Genomic DNA, 14,045 nt, shown 5'->3' on the forward strand with positions numbered 1-14,045 from the left:
AATAAGGAATAAAGTGAGCCTTATTACCCCACAGGTGTTTCACGACTTTTGCATATGTAAGAAAAAAAAAAAAAAATTTCCACTAAAATGTGTGTTTCCCCCCTAATTTCACCTTTTTGCAAGGGTTAATAGCAGAAAATACCCCCCAAAATTTGTAACCCCATCTCTTCTGAGTATGGAGGTACCCCATAAGTTGACCTGAAGTGCACTATGGGCGAACTACAATGCTCAGAAGAGAAGGAGTCATATTTGGCTTTTTGAGAGCAAATTTTGCTCGGGGAGCATGTCGCATTTAGGAAGCCCCTAAGGTGTCAGAACAGCAAAAAAAAACACACATGGCATACCATTTTGGAAACTAGACCCCTTGAGGAACGTAACAAGGGGTACAGTGAGCATTTGCCCCCCACTGGTGTCTGACAGATCTTTGGAACAGTGGGCTGTACAAGTTTTCATTTTCATGGACCACTGTTCCAAAGATCCGTCAGACACCTGTGGGGGGTAAATTCTCACTGCACCCCTCATTACATTCCGTGAGGGGTGTCGTTTCCGAAATGGGGTCACATGTGGGGTTTTTTTTTTTTTGCGTTTGTCAAAACCGCTGTAACAATCAGCCACCCCTGTGCAAATCACCTCAAATGTACATGGTGCACTCTCCCTTCTGGGCCTTATTGTGCGCCCCCAGAGCACTTTGCGCTCACATATGGGGTATCTCTGTAGTCGGGAGAAATTGCGTTACAAATTTTGGGGGGCTTTTTTCCCTTTTACCTCTTGTGAAAATGTAAAGTATAGGGCAACATCAGCATGTTAGTGTAAAAAATAAAAAAATTTTACACTAACATTCTGGTGTAGACCCCAACATTTCCTTTTCATGAAGGGTTAAAGAAGAAAAAGCCCCCCAAACCTTGTAACGCAATTTCTCCCGAGTACAGCGATACCCCATATGTGACCCTAAACTGTTGCCCTGAAATACGACAGGGCTCCAAAGTGAGAGCGCCATGTGCATTTGAGGCCTAAATTAGGGATTTGCATAGGGGTGGACATAGGGGTATTCTACGCCAGTGATTCCCAAACAGGGTGCCTCCAGCTGTTGCAAAACTCCCAGCATGCCTGGACAGTCAACGGCTGTCCGACAATACTGGGAGTTGTTGTTTTTCAACAGCTGGAGGCTCTGCTTTGGAAACAGTGGTGTACCGGACGTTCTTATTGGGGGAGGGGGGCTGTGTAGGGGTATGTGTATATGTAGTGTTTTTAACTTTTTATTTTATTTTGTGTTAGTGTAGTGTAGTGTTTTTAGGGTACAGTCACATGGGCAGGGGGTTACAGCGAGTTTCCCAGCGCAAAATTTGCTGCATCTCAAGATGCGAGAAACCCACTGTAAAAGCCTCGCCCATGTGAATGTACCCTGTACATTCACGGGGGTGGCGGGGCGGGGGGGGCTTGCATCAGCTGTTGCAAAACCACAACTCCCAGCATGCATGGTCTGTTAGTGCATGCTGGGAGTCATAGTTTTGCAACAGCTGGAGGCACACAGGTTAGGAAACACTGAGTTAGAAACAGACAATGTTTCCCAACCAGTGTGTCTCCAGTTGTTGCAAAACTACAACTCCCAGCATGCCCAGACAGCTGAAGGGCATGCTGGGAGTTGTAGTTCGGCAACATCTGAAGGGCCAGATGTTGCTGAACTAAAACTCCCAGCATGCCTGGACAGTCAGTGCATACTGGGAGTTGTAGTTTTGCAACAGCTGGAAGAGCACAGATTGGAGACCATTATACAATGGTCTCCAAACTGGGGCCCTCCAGATGTTGCAAAACTACAACTCCCAGCATGCATGGTCTTTTAGTGCATGCTGGGAGTTATAGTTTTGCAACAGCTGGAGGCACACAGGTTAGGAAACACTGAGTTAGAAACAATGTTTCCCAACCAGTGTGTCTCCAGCTGTTGCAAAACTACAACTCCCAGCATGCCCAGACAGCTGAAGGGCATGCTGGGAGTTGTAGTTCGGCAACATCTGAAGGGCCAGATGTTGCTTAACTAAAACTCCCAGCATGCCTGGACAGTCAGTGCATGCTGGGAGTTGTAGTTTTGCAACAGCTGGAAGAGCACAGATTGGAGACCATTATACAATGGTCTCCAAACTGGGGCCCTCCAAATGTTGCAAAACTACAACTCCCAGCATGCCCGGACAGCCAAAGGCTGTCTAGGCATGCTGGGAGTTGTAGTTTTCAGACTCCTAGAAGCAGCAGTGAAGATCTTCACTGCTGCCTCTGAGGACCACATACTTACCCGTCGCTGCTCGTCCACGTGGCCGGTCCTGCCGCTGCTCCTCGGTCCCGCCGCTGGATCAGGTAAGTCCGCCGGTCCCCACGTGTTCCCCCCGAATGCCGCAGGTCCCCGCGAGCCCCTGCAGCGCTTCGTCCCCCGTTCTGCCCGACTTCCAGGGGCGGGCAGTGCGGGGGATCTGAACTTTCACCCCAGATCACTGTGATTGGTCCACAGGGACCAATCACAGTGATCGCTGACCAGGACCATCAATTGATGGTCCTGGGGGTGAAGCAGAAGTTGTCCCCTGCTGGAAACAGCGGGACTTCTGCCAGTTAACCCGTGCGATGCTGCGCATCGCTGGGTTAACTGCATGTCATTTATAAACGCCGGGATGCGCGAACGCACTGCACAACCCGGCGTTTATATATGACATTCTGCGGGAAGGGGTTAAGGACTAAGACAATTTTATTTTTCCGTTTTTTCCTCCTCCCCTTCAAAAAATCATAACTCTTTTATATTTTCATCCACAGACTAGTATGAGGGCTTGTTTTTTGCGTGACCAGTTGTCTGTTGTAATGCCATCACTCACTTTACCATAAAATGTATGGTGCAACCAAAAAACACTATTTTTGTGGGGAAATTAAAAAGAAAACCGCAATTTTGCAAATTTTGGAAGGTTTTGTTTTCACGCCGTACAATTTATGGTAAAAATGACGTGTTCTTTATTCTTTGGGTCAATACGATTAAAATGATAGCCATGATAACATACTTTTCTATTACTGTTGCACTTAAAAAAAATAAATCGCAAACTTTTTAACCAAATTAGTACGTTTAATACCTATAACTTTTTCATTTTTCCGTGTAAGCAGCGATATGAGGGCTCATTTTTTGTGCCGTGATCTGTAATTTTTATTAATACCATATTTGCTTATACAAAACTTATTACATTTTTAATATTATTTTTTGGAATAAAATTTTATAAAAAAGCAGCTATTTTGGACTTTTTTTTTTACGTTCACCGTACGGTATCATTAACATTTTATTTGAATAGTTCAGATATTTACGCACGCGGCGATACCAAATATGTATATAAAATAATTTTTTAAAATAGGGAAAATGGGACAATTTACGTTTTTATTGGGGGAGGGGGTTTTTCAAATTTTTTTTACTTTATTTTTTCACTTTTATTTTTACACTCTTATACTGTAGTCCCCATAGGGGACTATTTATGGCAATCATTCGATTGCTAATCCTGTTCAGTGATATGTATGGGACATAGCAGTGATCAGGGTTACCGTCATCTTCTGCTCTGGTCTGCGGGAAGGCAGATCAGAGCAGAAGACTCCCGGAAGACAGCGGAGGCAGGTGAGGGGACCTCCGTCTGCCGTGCAGGATGATCGGATCGCCGCGGCAGCACTGCGGGCGATCCGATCATCCTGTTAAGTGACCGCGATGCTGCAGATGCCGTGATCTGTATTGATCACGGCATCTGAGGGGTTAATGGCGGACATCCGCCATTACCAGTGGGTCCCTGGCTGCGATCAACAGGCTGAGGCGCTTGATGCCGGCATCGCTCCGATGCCCGCGGTTATGCCCAGGACGTAAATGTACGTCCTGGTGCATTAAGTACCACATCACCAGAACGTACATTTACGTCCTGCGTCGTTAAGGCGTTAAAGGGGTACTCCGCTGTGAAAATCTTATCCCCTATCCTTTGTTAGATCGTGGGAGTGTCGCCGCTGGGGACCCCCGCGATCTCCGCTGCAGTACCCATCATTCAAGTGCACGGAGTGACCTCCACTTCGTGCCCGATAACTGTCGATGCCGTCCACCACACCCCCTTCATTCACATCTATGGGAGGAGGCGTGACAGCTATGTACTAGCCATCACGCCCCCTTCCATAGACATGTATGGAGGGGGAAAGGTGCAACTTCACGAATGTGGAAGCTGCAAGCTTCCATGTTGCAGAAGCCGCTGCTGCCGGCCCCCGCGATCTTATCCCCTATACTGTGGACAGGGGATAAGATGCTTACAGTAGAGTACCCATTTAAAAAATAAAGAAAAATAAACCTTCCTCTAAGTGGATTTAAAACCAGAATACTTTATGTGAAGCTTTGAGTTACACTACAACTAGATAAATGGAAAAAAGGGTAATTACTGACAATTTTACCCATATCATTTACAGGTTATGTAAGAAGAGGTTGAAGGAAAGTTTTAACCCTTTCCTTTACAGCCTGTAGATAAGCTGGAGGACAAGGATAGTTATATAACAATAATTACAGCTAAATGTAGATGAATCCTTACCTGAAGTAGGATAAAAGATGGGGAATCAATCTTCAAAAGTTCCCAAAAGAGCTGAACAGCCTGCACAATAACCTTTAGCGCATACTGAAGTACTCGTGGTCCAACTGAATAAAGAAAAAAAATGAATATTTATTTCGGTTTATCTGGTCTAAAATTTGACATGTTGAACGAAAATAATTAAAATGACCATGTCTTAAAGAGACACCCAGCCAATTTTATTTCATGAGAGGTATTAGCTCGGCTGTTACCTTGCTTAACACTCTGCTCCAGTCCAGTCTCTCTCTATGTAATTCTATGAGATGCTCATAGTTCCATAAAGTGACTTCCGCTCCACACACAAACCCATGTGTAAAACGGCTGGTCACAAGGCAGCGCGCCAGGACCAGAGCTGAGTGTTTAGCAGGGGAACAGAGCCGCATGGCGAAAGGGCGTGCAGGGAAGCTGTTTTCACTTACCTTGCTAATGCCCTTATGGAATAAAAATGGTGGCTGGAGTGTCGCTTTAACCCCTTAAGGACCAAGGACGTACCGGTACGTCCTGAGTCCTTTCCCTTTCTATAACGGGTCGGGCCCGGCCTCTAACAACGGCCGGGACCCATGGCTAATAGCACGCGGCAGTGATCGCGGTGCCGCGTGCTATTAACCCTTTAGACGCGGCGTTCAAAGTTGAACGCTGCGTCGAAAGTGAGACCATGCCGGTTAGCTCAGGGAGCTGTTCGGGTTCGCCGCGGCATCCCGAACAGCTGTTAGACACAAGGAGGGCTTCCTACCTTGCCTCCTGGTGTCCGATCGGCGATTGACTGCTCAGTGCCTGAGATCCAGGCATGAGCAGTCAAGCGGCAGAATCATCGATCACTGGTTTCCTATGAGAAACCAGTGATCAATGTGAAAGATCAGTGTGTGCAGTGTTATAGGTCCCTATGGGAGCTATAACACTGCAAAAAAAGGGAATAAAAGATCATTTAACCCCTCCCCTATTAAAAGTTTGAATCACCTCCCTTTTCCCATAAAAAAAAAAAAAAAAAAAAAAAAAAAGAAGTGTAAATAAAAATAAACATGTGGTATCGCCGCATGCGGAAATGTCCGAATTATAAAAATATATAATTAATTTTTTTTTTTTTTACTTTTACATTTTTTTTTTTTTTTTTTTAACACTTGAATAGTCCCCATAGGGGACTATTCATAGCAATACCATGATTGCTAATACTGATCTGTTCTATGTATAGGACATAGAACAGATCAGTGTTATCGGCTATCTTCTGTTCTGGTCTGCTCAATCACAGACCAGAGCAGAAGAGCCAGAAGCAGGAAGGTGAGGGGACCTCCGTACAGCGTTCTGAATGATCGGATCCCCGCAGCAGCGCTGCGGGCTATCCGATCATTCATTCAAATCGCGCACTGCCGCAGATGCCGGGATCTGTATTGATCCCGGCACCTGAGGGGTTAATGGCGAGATCATTGCCGGCGGGTCCCTGGCTGCGATCAGCCGCGCATGACACGGGCATCGCTCCGATGCCCGCGGTTATGCACAGGACGTAAATGTACGTCCTGGTGCGTTAAGTACCACCGCACCAGGACGTACATTTACGTCCTGCGTCCTTAAGGGGTTAAGCACCACCTAACTACAATGCACTAAGTTCTACCTTATCTGCCAGAACTGCACCTGATTTGTCCATGCAGCTTTGTTTTCATCCTCTAAATCCTTAAGCCCCTCTCTACCCCTTGGGAGAGTGGAGATGGTTAAAATAGGACCTCCAAAACACAGAGATACATCAGCTAACCACCAGGAGAAAAGTAGTATCGAAGACTTTGTTACTAAGCACTTAAAGGGAGATAAACGTAAGGCACAATCTCAAGCCTCTCCATCTGCTAAATATTCTACGCCTGTCTCTAGAACCCGCTCTGGTAATTGCTCAGACAGCGAAATGGATAACCAGTCGCAGTTGGGGGAACTCCCAATTTCCAGATCCTTCATGAGTGAACTAATTACCTCTGCCCTGGACCCCATCCGTCAAGACCTGAATGAACTTAAGCATGATATAAAACAAGTGGGTAACAGGGTAGAGCAACTTGAAACTACGCAAACTCATCTTATTTCTTACGCAGAATCTTCTACCTCCACCTTTGCAAAATGCCAACTCCACCTGAACAAAATTGTCGAGTGGATGGAGGACCAAGATAACAGGGGGAGGTGGAACAACCTACGTATAAAAGGTCTCCCTGAAACCGTTCTGCAGGAATTGCTGATACCGACCCTCAAACAAATATTCATCCAAATACTCGGAGGCTCCTACCACCTCACTATAGAAATTAAGAGAGCACATCGGGCTTTGAGAGCCAAACCGAAACTGCAAGAACCTCCAAGAGACGCAATCTGCCGCCTCCTCAACTATATGGTCAGAGATGATATTCTTTGCAAGTCTAGGAATCTATCTGACCTTTCCTTTGAGGACTCCCCTCTCTCCATATACCAAGACCTAGCCCGCATTACCTTATCCAAAAGTAACCTCATGAGACCATTCGCAGATCTGCTCCGCTCCAAGTCTATTCCATATAAATGGCTGTTCCCCTTCGGCCTATCCTTCTCCGTGAGCGGCAAACGATTTACCATCCGCACAAAAACAGATCTCACGGATGCACTCTCTATTCTGGAATGGGGTGATGTTGATGTGCCGACTGGGCTGCTGTCATGGATCTCACAGATCTTCCCTCCATTCCAACGCCAACACCGTGGGAAACTGTTGGGACGACTAAATCACAAAGCTAGAAGACGCTCAGGGAAATTAACCCCGAGAAGAATCGACTTAGCAGACACCCGATTACGTACGATGGACCGAGGGACATCTTAGCAGAGATAATTAATCTCCAAGAGTCCTAACTGGGACCCGCACCTGTGCTGCATTTGGAGAATGTTTTCATTTTTTTCACCTTTACCTAATAATTTTTCCCTCCTACAGGTGATCTCACCACTAGAGATGTGGTGCCAGATACCAAATAGGTCTCTGGAACATATTTAGTCCCATAGTTTAATAGTTATTAGCGGTGTGCACTGCGTTGGCAAATACCCAAATGGGTTACAGTTATTATTTGGTGCATTCTCTATTACACGTTGTCCGTGAAACTGTGCCCCTTACTGTGTCTACTCTAAATTTTTCCACATTTGCTCTCTTAAAGGGGTAGTCCAGTGGTGAAAAACTTATCCCCTATCCTAAGGATAGGGGATAAGTTTGAGATCGCGGGGGGTCCGACCGCTGGGGCCCCCTGCGATCTCTCTGTACGGGGCCCCGGCTCTCCGCCGAGATAGCGGGTGTCGACCCCCGCACGAGGCGGCGGCCGACACGCCCCCTCAATACATCTCTATGGCAGAGCCGGAGATTGCCGAAGGCAGCGCTTTGGCTCTGCCATAGAGTTGTATTGAGGGGGCGTGTCGGCCGCCGCCTCGTGCGGAGGTCGACACGCCCCCTTCCAGCGGGCTGTCGGGGCTCCGTACAGGAGATCGCGGGGGGCCCCAGGGGTCGGACCCCCCGCGATCTGCAACTTATCCCCTATCCTTAGGATAGGGGATAAGTTGCTCACCACTGAATCACCACTGGACTACTCCTTTAACCTAGTTCTCCTTCTACTCTTCCTCTTTTTTACACCACTTATATCCCTATATCTACAATAACCTTCCTACACTCTCTCCCTATACCCCTCATATTTCTACCTGCTACCTACTCCTCATCTTGACTCATTGCTCTTCTCCCCCTAGTTCCCTCTGCTATCTTTACCGTTCTTCCCGTTGCGGGACAATGTTATAACTTTTTCACGATTCTTTAATGCAGTTCTGACTAATTGTTGGTTGCTATATAAATACTGACTACAAGATGGTCTACATTCTACCATATAACTTGTGGTATAGTTATAGAATTGTTTATTGGTTTGTTAAAATTGGCCGACTCAACTGGCCTTTGTTCACCAAGCAACTTTATTGTGAGCAGATAATGATGGTTCACCTCCTTCTTCATGTTATGTGATGACTATCGCTGTAACGGTTTCTACTTATAATGTCAGGGGCTTCAATGAGCCAAAAAAGAGGGGACAACTTTTGTCCCTTATGCGGAAAGACAGGGGTGGATATCGCCCTGATCCAGGAAACACATTTTAGAGGCACCCGCATTCCCAAGCTCCCGACCCATTTCTACACCCAGTGGTTCCACAGCACACATCCCACCTCAGCTTCTAAAGGAGTGAGTATTGCTATACACAAAAACACTCCCATCACACACACTGCTTCTTTCTCTGATCCAGAGGGGAGATTTATTTTTATTAAGGGTTGCTTAGCTGGTTCTTTAGTAACCATAGCTAACTTATACGCTCCTAACATACAACATGCAAATTGGTTTGTCTCCGTACTGGATCAGCTGAAACAGTTCACCGAAGGTGTCCTCATAGTAGGAGGAGACTTTAATGTTGCTTTCAATCCATTATTAGACACTTCCTCCCAACATTCATTTATCTCCTGTAGAGTACTATCAGCAATTCATAAGGCACTATCTACCCTTGACCTTATTGATCTCTGGAGGTCCCACAACCCTACCACAAAAGACTATACTTTCTACTCTCCTACGCACAATTCTTCCCACAGGTTAGATTATATCTTGGTATCAAATAGGTTTCTCCTCCAACCAATATCTTCCTCTATTGGACCCACCACACTATCTGATCACGCCCCAGTATTTGTTAACTTTTCCCTTCACAAATATACCCCCCCAGGCATTGGACATGGACTCTTAACGAAACTCTTTTAGATTCTGAAGCACACAGAGATCGTTTCACTCACTTAGTGACAGAATATTTTGAACACAATGAAAACAAAGATACTCCATTTCCAATTGTCTGGGAGGCTCACAAAGCCTTTATTAGGGGAGAATTTATTGCATTAGGTTCTAAACTGAAGAAGCAACGCTCTTCAGAACTTAATTCACTTTTATCTCAAATATCTTCATTAGAAAGATTGAGTAAGCTATCAGATATGCGATCTGCTCAATCTGATCTGGCTACTCTCCGTAACTCCCTGAATGATCTACTAAATATAAAATCTGCGAAAGCTTACCAAAGGAGCTCTTTCAGATTTTATGCTAGTGGTGACAAAGGTTCTAAATTAACTACCTCCTTACTAAAAAAAACTAGCGGAACAAACATTTATTTCCCAACTCAACACACCCTCAGGATCGGTATCTAGTGATATTGATTCTATTACAGAAACTTTCCTCCACTTTTATAGCTCCTTATACAATATACCTCAACCCCCTGATACTGCAACCCTGACTTCCCATTTTCTTGTCTCAATTTTGCTCCCCTCCCTTTCCGAAGCTGATAAAGAAACCTTAACATCACCATTTACAGAAGATGAGGTTTCCAAAGTACTGGCTTCCATCCCCTCGGGAAAGAGCCCTGGTCCAGACGGCCTCCCTATTTCTTATTACAAAACTCTTAAACAACCTTTACTTACTAAATTTACTTCTCTATGCAATAGCCTCTTACAGGGTGCTACCCCCCCAGGCGCTGAAAGCACACATTACTACATAAAGGAAGGGAAGAGAAAACTTGATTGTGGCAATTATCGCCCTATTTCTTTATTAAATTCCGATATAAAATGGTATGCCAAACTATTAGCTTTCCGTATGAAACATCTTATCACCCAGCTCCTTGGCCCTGAGCAAGTAGGTTTTGTTCAAACCAGAGAAGGTAAACATAACACGACTCACCTCCTTTCTCTTATACACCATGCACAACATTCCCACACTGATCTTATTTTGTTGGGTACAGATGCTGAAAAAGCATTCGACCGTGTCTCATGGTCCTTTATGAAAGCAATACTACAGAAATTTAATTTTCCTTCAGGGTTCATATCTGCCATTTGCACCTTATATTCATGCCCTTCAGCCCGTTTACGCATTAACGGTACATTATCACCACATTTTAATATCACAAACGGGACTCGCCAAGGATGCCCGCTATCCCCAACCCTATTTGTCTTAACAATAGAAGCCCTGATACAAAAGATCGGACAAACTGAAGCCATACAAAGGTATGCAAATCGGAGATTATATGCATAAAACCGCTGCTTTTGAAGATGACTTGCTTTTAATCATTACTAATCCCTCTGTGGCACTCCCCAGGGTGTTAGAAATCTTTAAGGAATATGGTCAAATTTCTAAATTTAAAGTGAACTTTAGTAAATCCGAAATTTTAAACATATCTGTACCCGAAAAGAAAGTACCCTCTCTAAAAACACTAGCCCCGTTTAATTGGCTAGATAAATATATGAAGTTTTTAGGCATCCATCTAACTAAGACAGCGGCATCCACTGTCTCAGAAAACTACACTCAGTTGTTGAATAAAATTAAACAACAACTGGCTAATTTTAAACTCCCCATGACTTCATGGTTAGGTAGAAAAAATTATCTTAAAACGTACATAGTCCCTCAAATCCTATATGTCCTACAGACCCTACCAATTGCGGTTCCTACCTCCTTTTTTAACACCCTCCGTCAGGAATTCACTAGATTCCTATGGACTGGTAGAAAGCCAAGACTCCCCCATAGACTGCTAATTCTTAAGTCCTCGCAGGGAGGCATGGGCCTACCAGATCTATATAAATATTACCAGGCCATACATCTTATAAGATGGCTGGACTTAGCCCGTCCAACCCCCAGGCCTTTATTCGCAGAACTGGAATGGTGCCTCATAGATAGTGCCTCTCGGGGAGCACTTAGGTCGTCTCTTTCTGCCAGTCCTTTACCAAACTCCCTTAACCCCTTAACCAAGGGCACCATCCAAACATACCGCAATTACTTAGGCTCAGAGTCAGGTATACACAACATATCCCCGCTAGCTCCCCTTTCAGATTTGCCCCTCTATTTAAACTTAGGGGGCGACCACAAGGATGTTTGGTCACGTTTCAGCAGGTTCACCATAAAAGATCTTTACTCCACCGAGAATGGTGATCCGGCGGGCTTGCTGCCCAATATCGCCCGCAAGGAACTTAATTTTCTATCACGTCTACACTTACAACAAACAACTAGGCAATTTTGTAGACTCCTACCCTCGCTACCCCCTCTTTCTTGGCTTGATAAATACTACCTTCTTCCCAAAGGTATTATGTCTAATTTGTATGCAGATTTACTGATCTCTTCTTCACCTGCGACACCTAGTTATCTGCTTGCTTGGAGCACTGAGATAAATATTACTTTTTCTAGAGATGAAGTTAAAACTATTCTCTCACGCTCACATGGTTTCTCTAGATGCATTAGAATTCAAGAAAACTCCTACAAGCTCCTGACTAGGTAGTACCGCACGCCAGAGTGGTTTTATCGCCTTAAACTCGTTAACAGTAATCTTTGCTGGCGTTGTAATGAAAAAACTGGCTCCTTATTGCATATCTGGTTGTTCTGCCCTAGGCTTAAGCACTTCTGGGAGGGTGTTTTAAGGACTATAGAATCAATTGCAGGGATGTGGAAATCCTATAGCCCGACGCCCGGGACAAGTAGTTTTGGGCTCCGGGCAGGTGAATTGTTTATAGATTTAGCCCTGTATCGGGCTAGCAGAGACAGACAGACTTCCCCCTTATTTTTCTTTAATGTCGGTGTGAGGCGCAGCAGCCGATGGAAGTCTTCACCTCACACCAGCTCTGAGTGTATGGAAGGGGCGGCGGCCTCCAGCTGACTGCAGAGACCCCTTATCTCCCCTCCCGGAGGATGGACGCAGCTCAGAAGACACAGCAGGGGGAGAGAGAGGATGTAGACAGCTCCGTGCATAGCTCCATCCCCCGCACACAGCTCCGTGCACAGCTCCATCCCCCGCACACAGCTCTATCCCTCCCCCTCCCCGGCTCTGTCTAGACAGGACCTAATCCACCACGGGGAGGTTGCCAGTTTTCACGAGGAAAACACAGAGCAGGGGGGGAGGGGAGAGAGGAGAGGAGAGGACGGAAATCTCACCTCACACCGGCTGGGACTACAGCTCTGATGTCCACTCATGGCGGCTCAGGTGAGGAGACAGAGAATACAGGCGGCAGGAAGGGTGGTTGTATATGTATGGTGTGAGTGTATGTGTGATGTGTGAATGTATGATGGGGGGGCAGCGGCAGGTGTATGTATGATGTGTGCATATGTATGGTGTATATCAGTGTTACCCAACCAGGGTGCCTCCAGCTGTTGCAAAACTACAACTCCCAGCATGCCCTGGGCATGCTGGGAGTTGTAGTTTTGCAACAGCTGGAGGCACCCTGGTTGGGTAACACTGGTGGATATGTATGGTGTGAGTGTATGTGTGTATGATGTCTATGTGTGATGTGTATGTAATGTATAATGTGTGTATAATGTCTAAGTGTGATGTGTATGTAATGTATGATGTGTGTATAATGTCTAAGTGTGATGTGTATGTAATGTATGATGTGGGGTGGGCAGCGGCAGGTGTATGTGTGATGTGTGCATATGTGTGGTGTATATGTATGGTGTGTGTGATGTGTGTATGTAATGTATGATGTGTGCATATGTATGGTGTATATGTATGGTGTGTGTGATGTGTGTATGTAATGTATGATGTGTGCATATGTATGGTGTATATGTATGGTGTGTGTGATGTGTGTATGTAATGTATGATGTGTGCATATGTATGGTGTATATGTATGGTGTGTGTGATGTGTGTATGTAATGTATGATGTGTGCATATGTGTGGTGTATATGTATGGTGTGTGTGATGTGTGTATGTAATGTATGATGTGTGCATATGTATGGTGTATATGTATGGTGTGAGTGTATGGGTGTATGTAATGTATGATGTGGGGGGGGGGCAGTGGCAGGTGTGTGTGTGTATGTATATGGGGGCAGTGGCTGGTGTATGTATGATATGTGTATGCATAAATGTTTTGTATAGGAGCAGACGGGCATTAGGGCAGTTGTGCCATCTAATTTTATTTATTTTTAGTGGCACCCGCACTAAATTGCACCCCCAGAATCCCGCCCCCTTCATACTCACCCGACGACCTAGAGCCCCATGGATGCACGCAAACACGCCCGAACCAAAACTACAACTCCCAGCATGGTGGACCATAACCTAAACTGTAGAACTATAAAGTGCAACATGCTGGGAGTTGTAGTTTTGGTTCGGGTCAGCTGCAGAGCTATAGGCTGCATCAGGGCATGCTGGGTGTTGTAGTTACTAACTGTAATTCCCAGTATTCCTTGACACAGACTATGGCTCTGCAGCTGACACAAACCAAAACTACAACTCCCAGCATGTTACACAATAACCTTAACTATACAGTGCAACATGCTGCAACACCCACACAACCATAGGCTGTATCAGGGCATGCTGGGAGTTGTAGTTATCTAGTAACTAAATGCAACTTCCAGCATTTTCTGACACAAAATGCACCATATAAACTGAAGAAGCAGAACACCCCCCCCCCCCCAGTAACATAAGTCCCTAT

At 45.4% G+C, this 14,045-nt stretch overlaps 2 protein-coding genes across 6 annotated transcripts in view; one reads left to right on the top strand and one right to left on the bottom strand.

Annotated features, from left to right (window-relative positions):
* Positions 1–14,045, bottom strand: part of ALG1 (ALG1 chitobiosyldiphosphodolichol beta-mannosyltransferase) — a 47,919-nt gene that overhangs the window by 28,407 nt on the left and 5,467 nt on the right. For all 5 annotated transcript variants that reach the window (XR_008847365.1, XM_056537058.1, XM_056537057.1 and 2 more), the window contains exon 3: positions 4,569–4,672. Coding sequence is in view for 2 of the 5 variants with exons in the window: in XM_056537058.1 (XP_056393033.1) it covers positions 4,569–4,672 (104 nt within the window). In the remaining 3 variants the exon portion in view is untranslated. The remainder of the gene's footprint in view (positions 1–4,568; positions 4,673–14,045) is intronic.
* The window catches only part of C8H16orf89 (chromosome 8 C16orf89 homolog), a 152,192-nt gene that overhangs the window by 11,863 nt on the left and 126,284 nt on the right, over positions 1–14,045 (top strand). The gene's annotated exons all lie outside the window — the stretch shown is intronic.

This window comes from Hyla sarda, chromosome 8, assembly GCF_029499605.1.
Source record: "Hyla sarda isolate aHylSar1 chromosome 8, aHylSar1.hap1, whole genome shotgun sequence".
NCBI lineage: Eukaryota > Metazoa > Chordata > Amphibia > Anura > Hylidae > Hyla > Hyla sarda.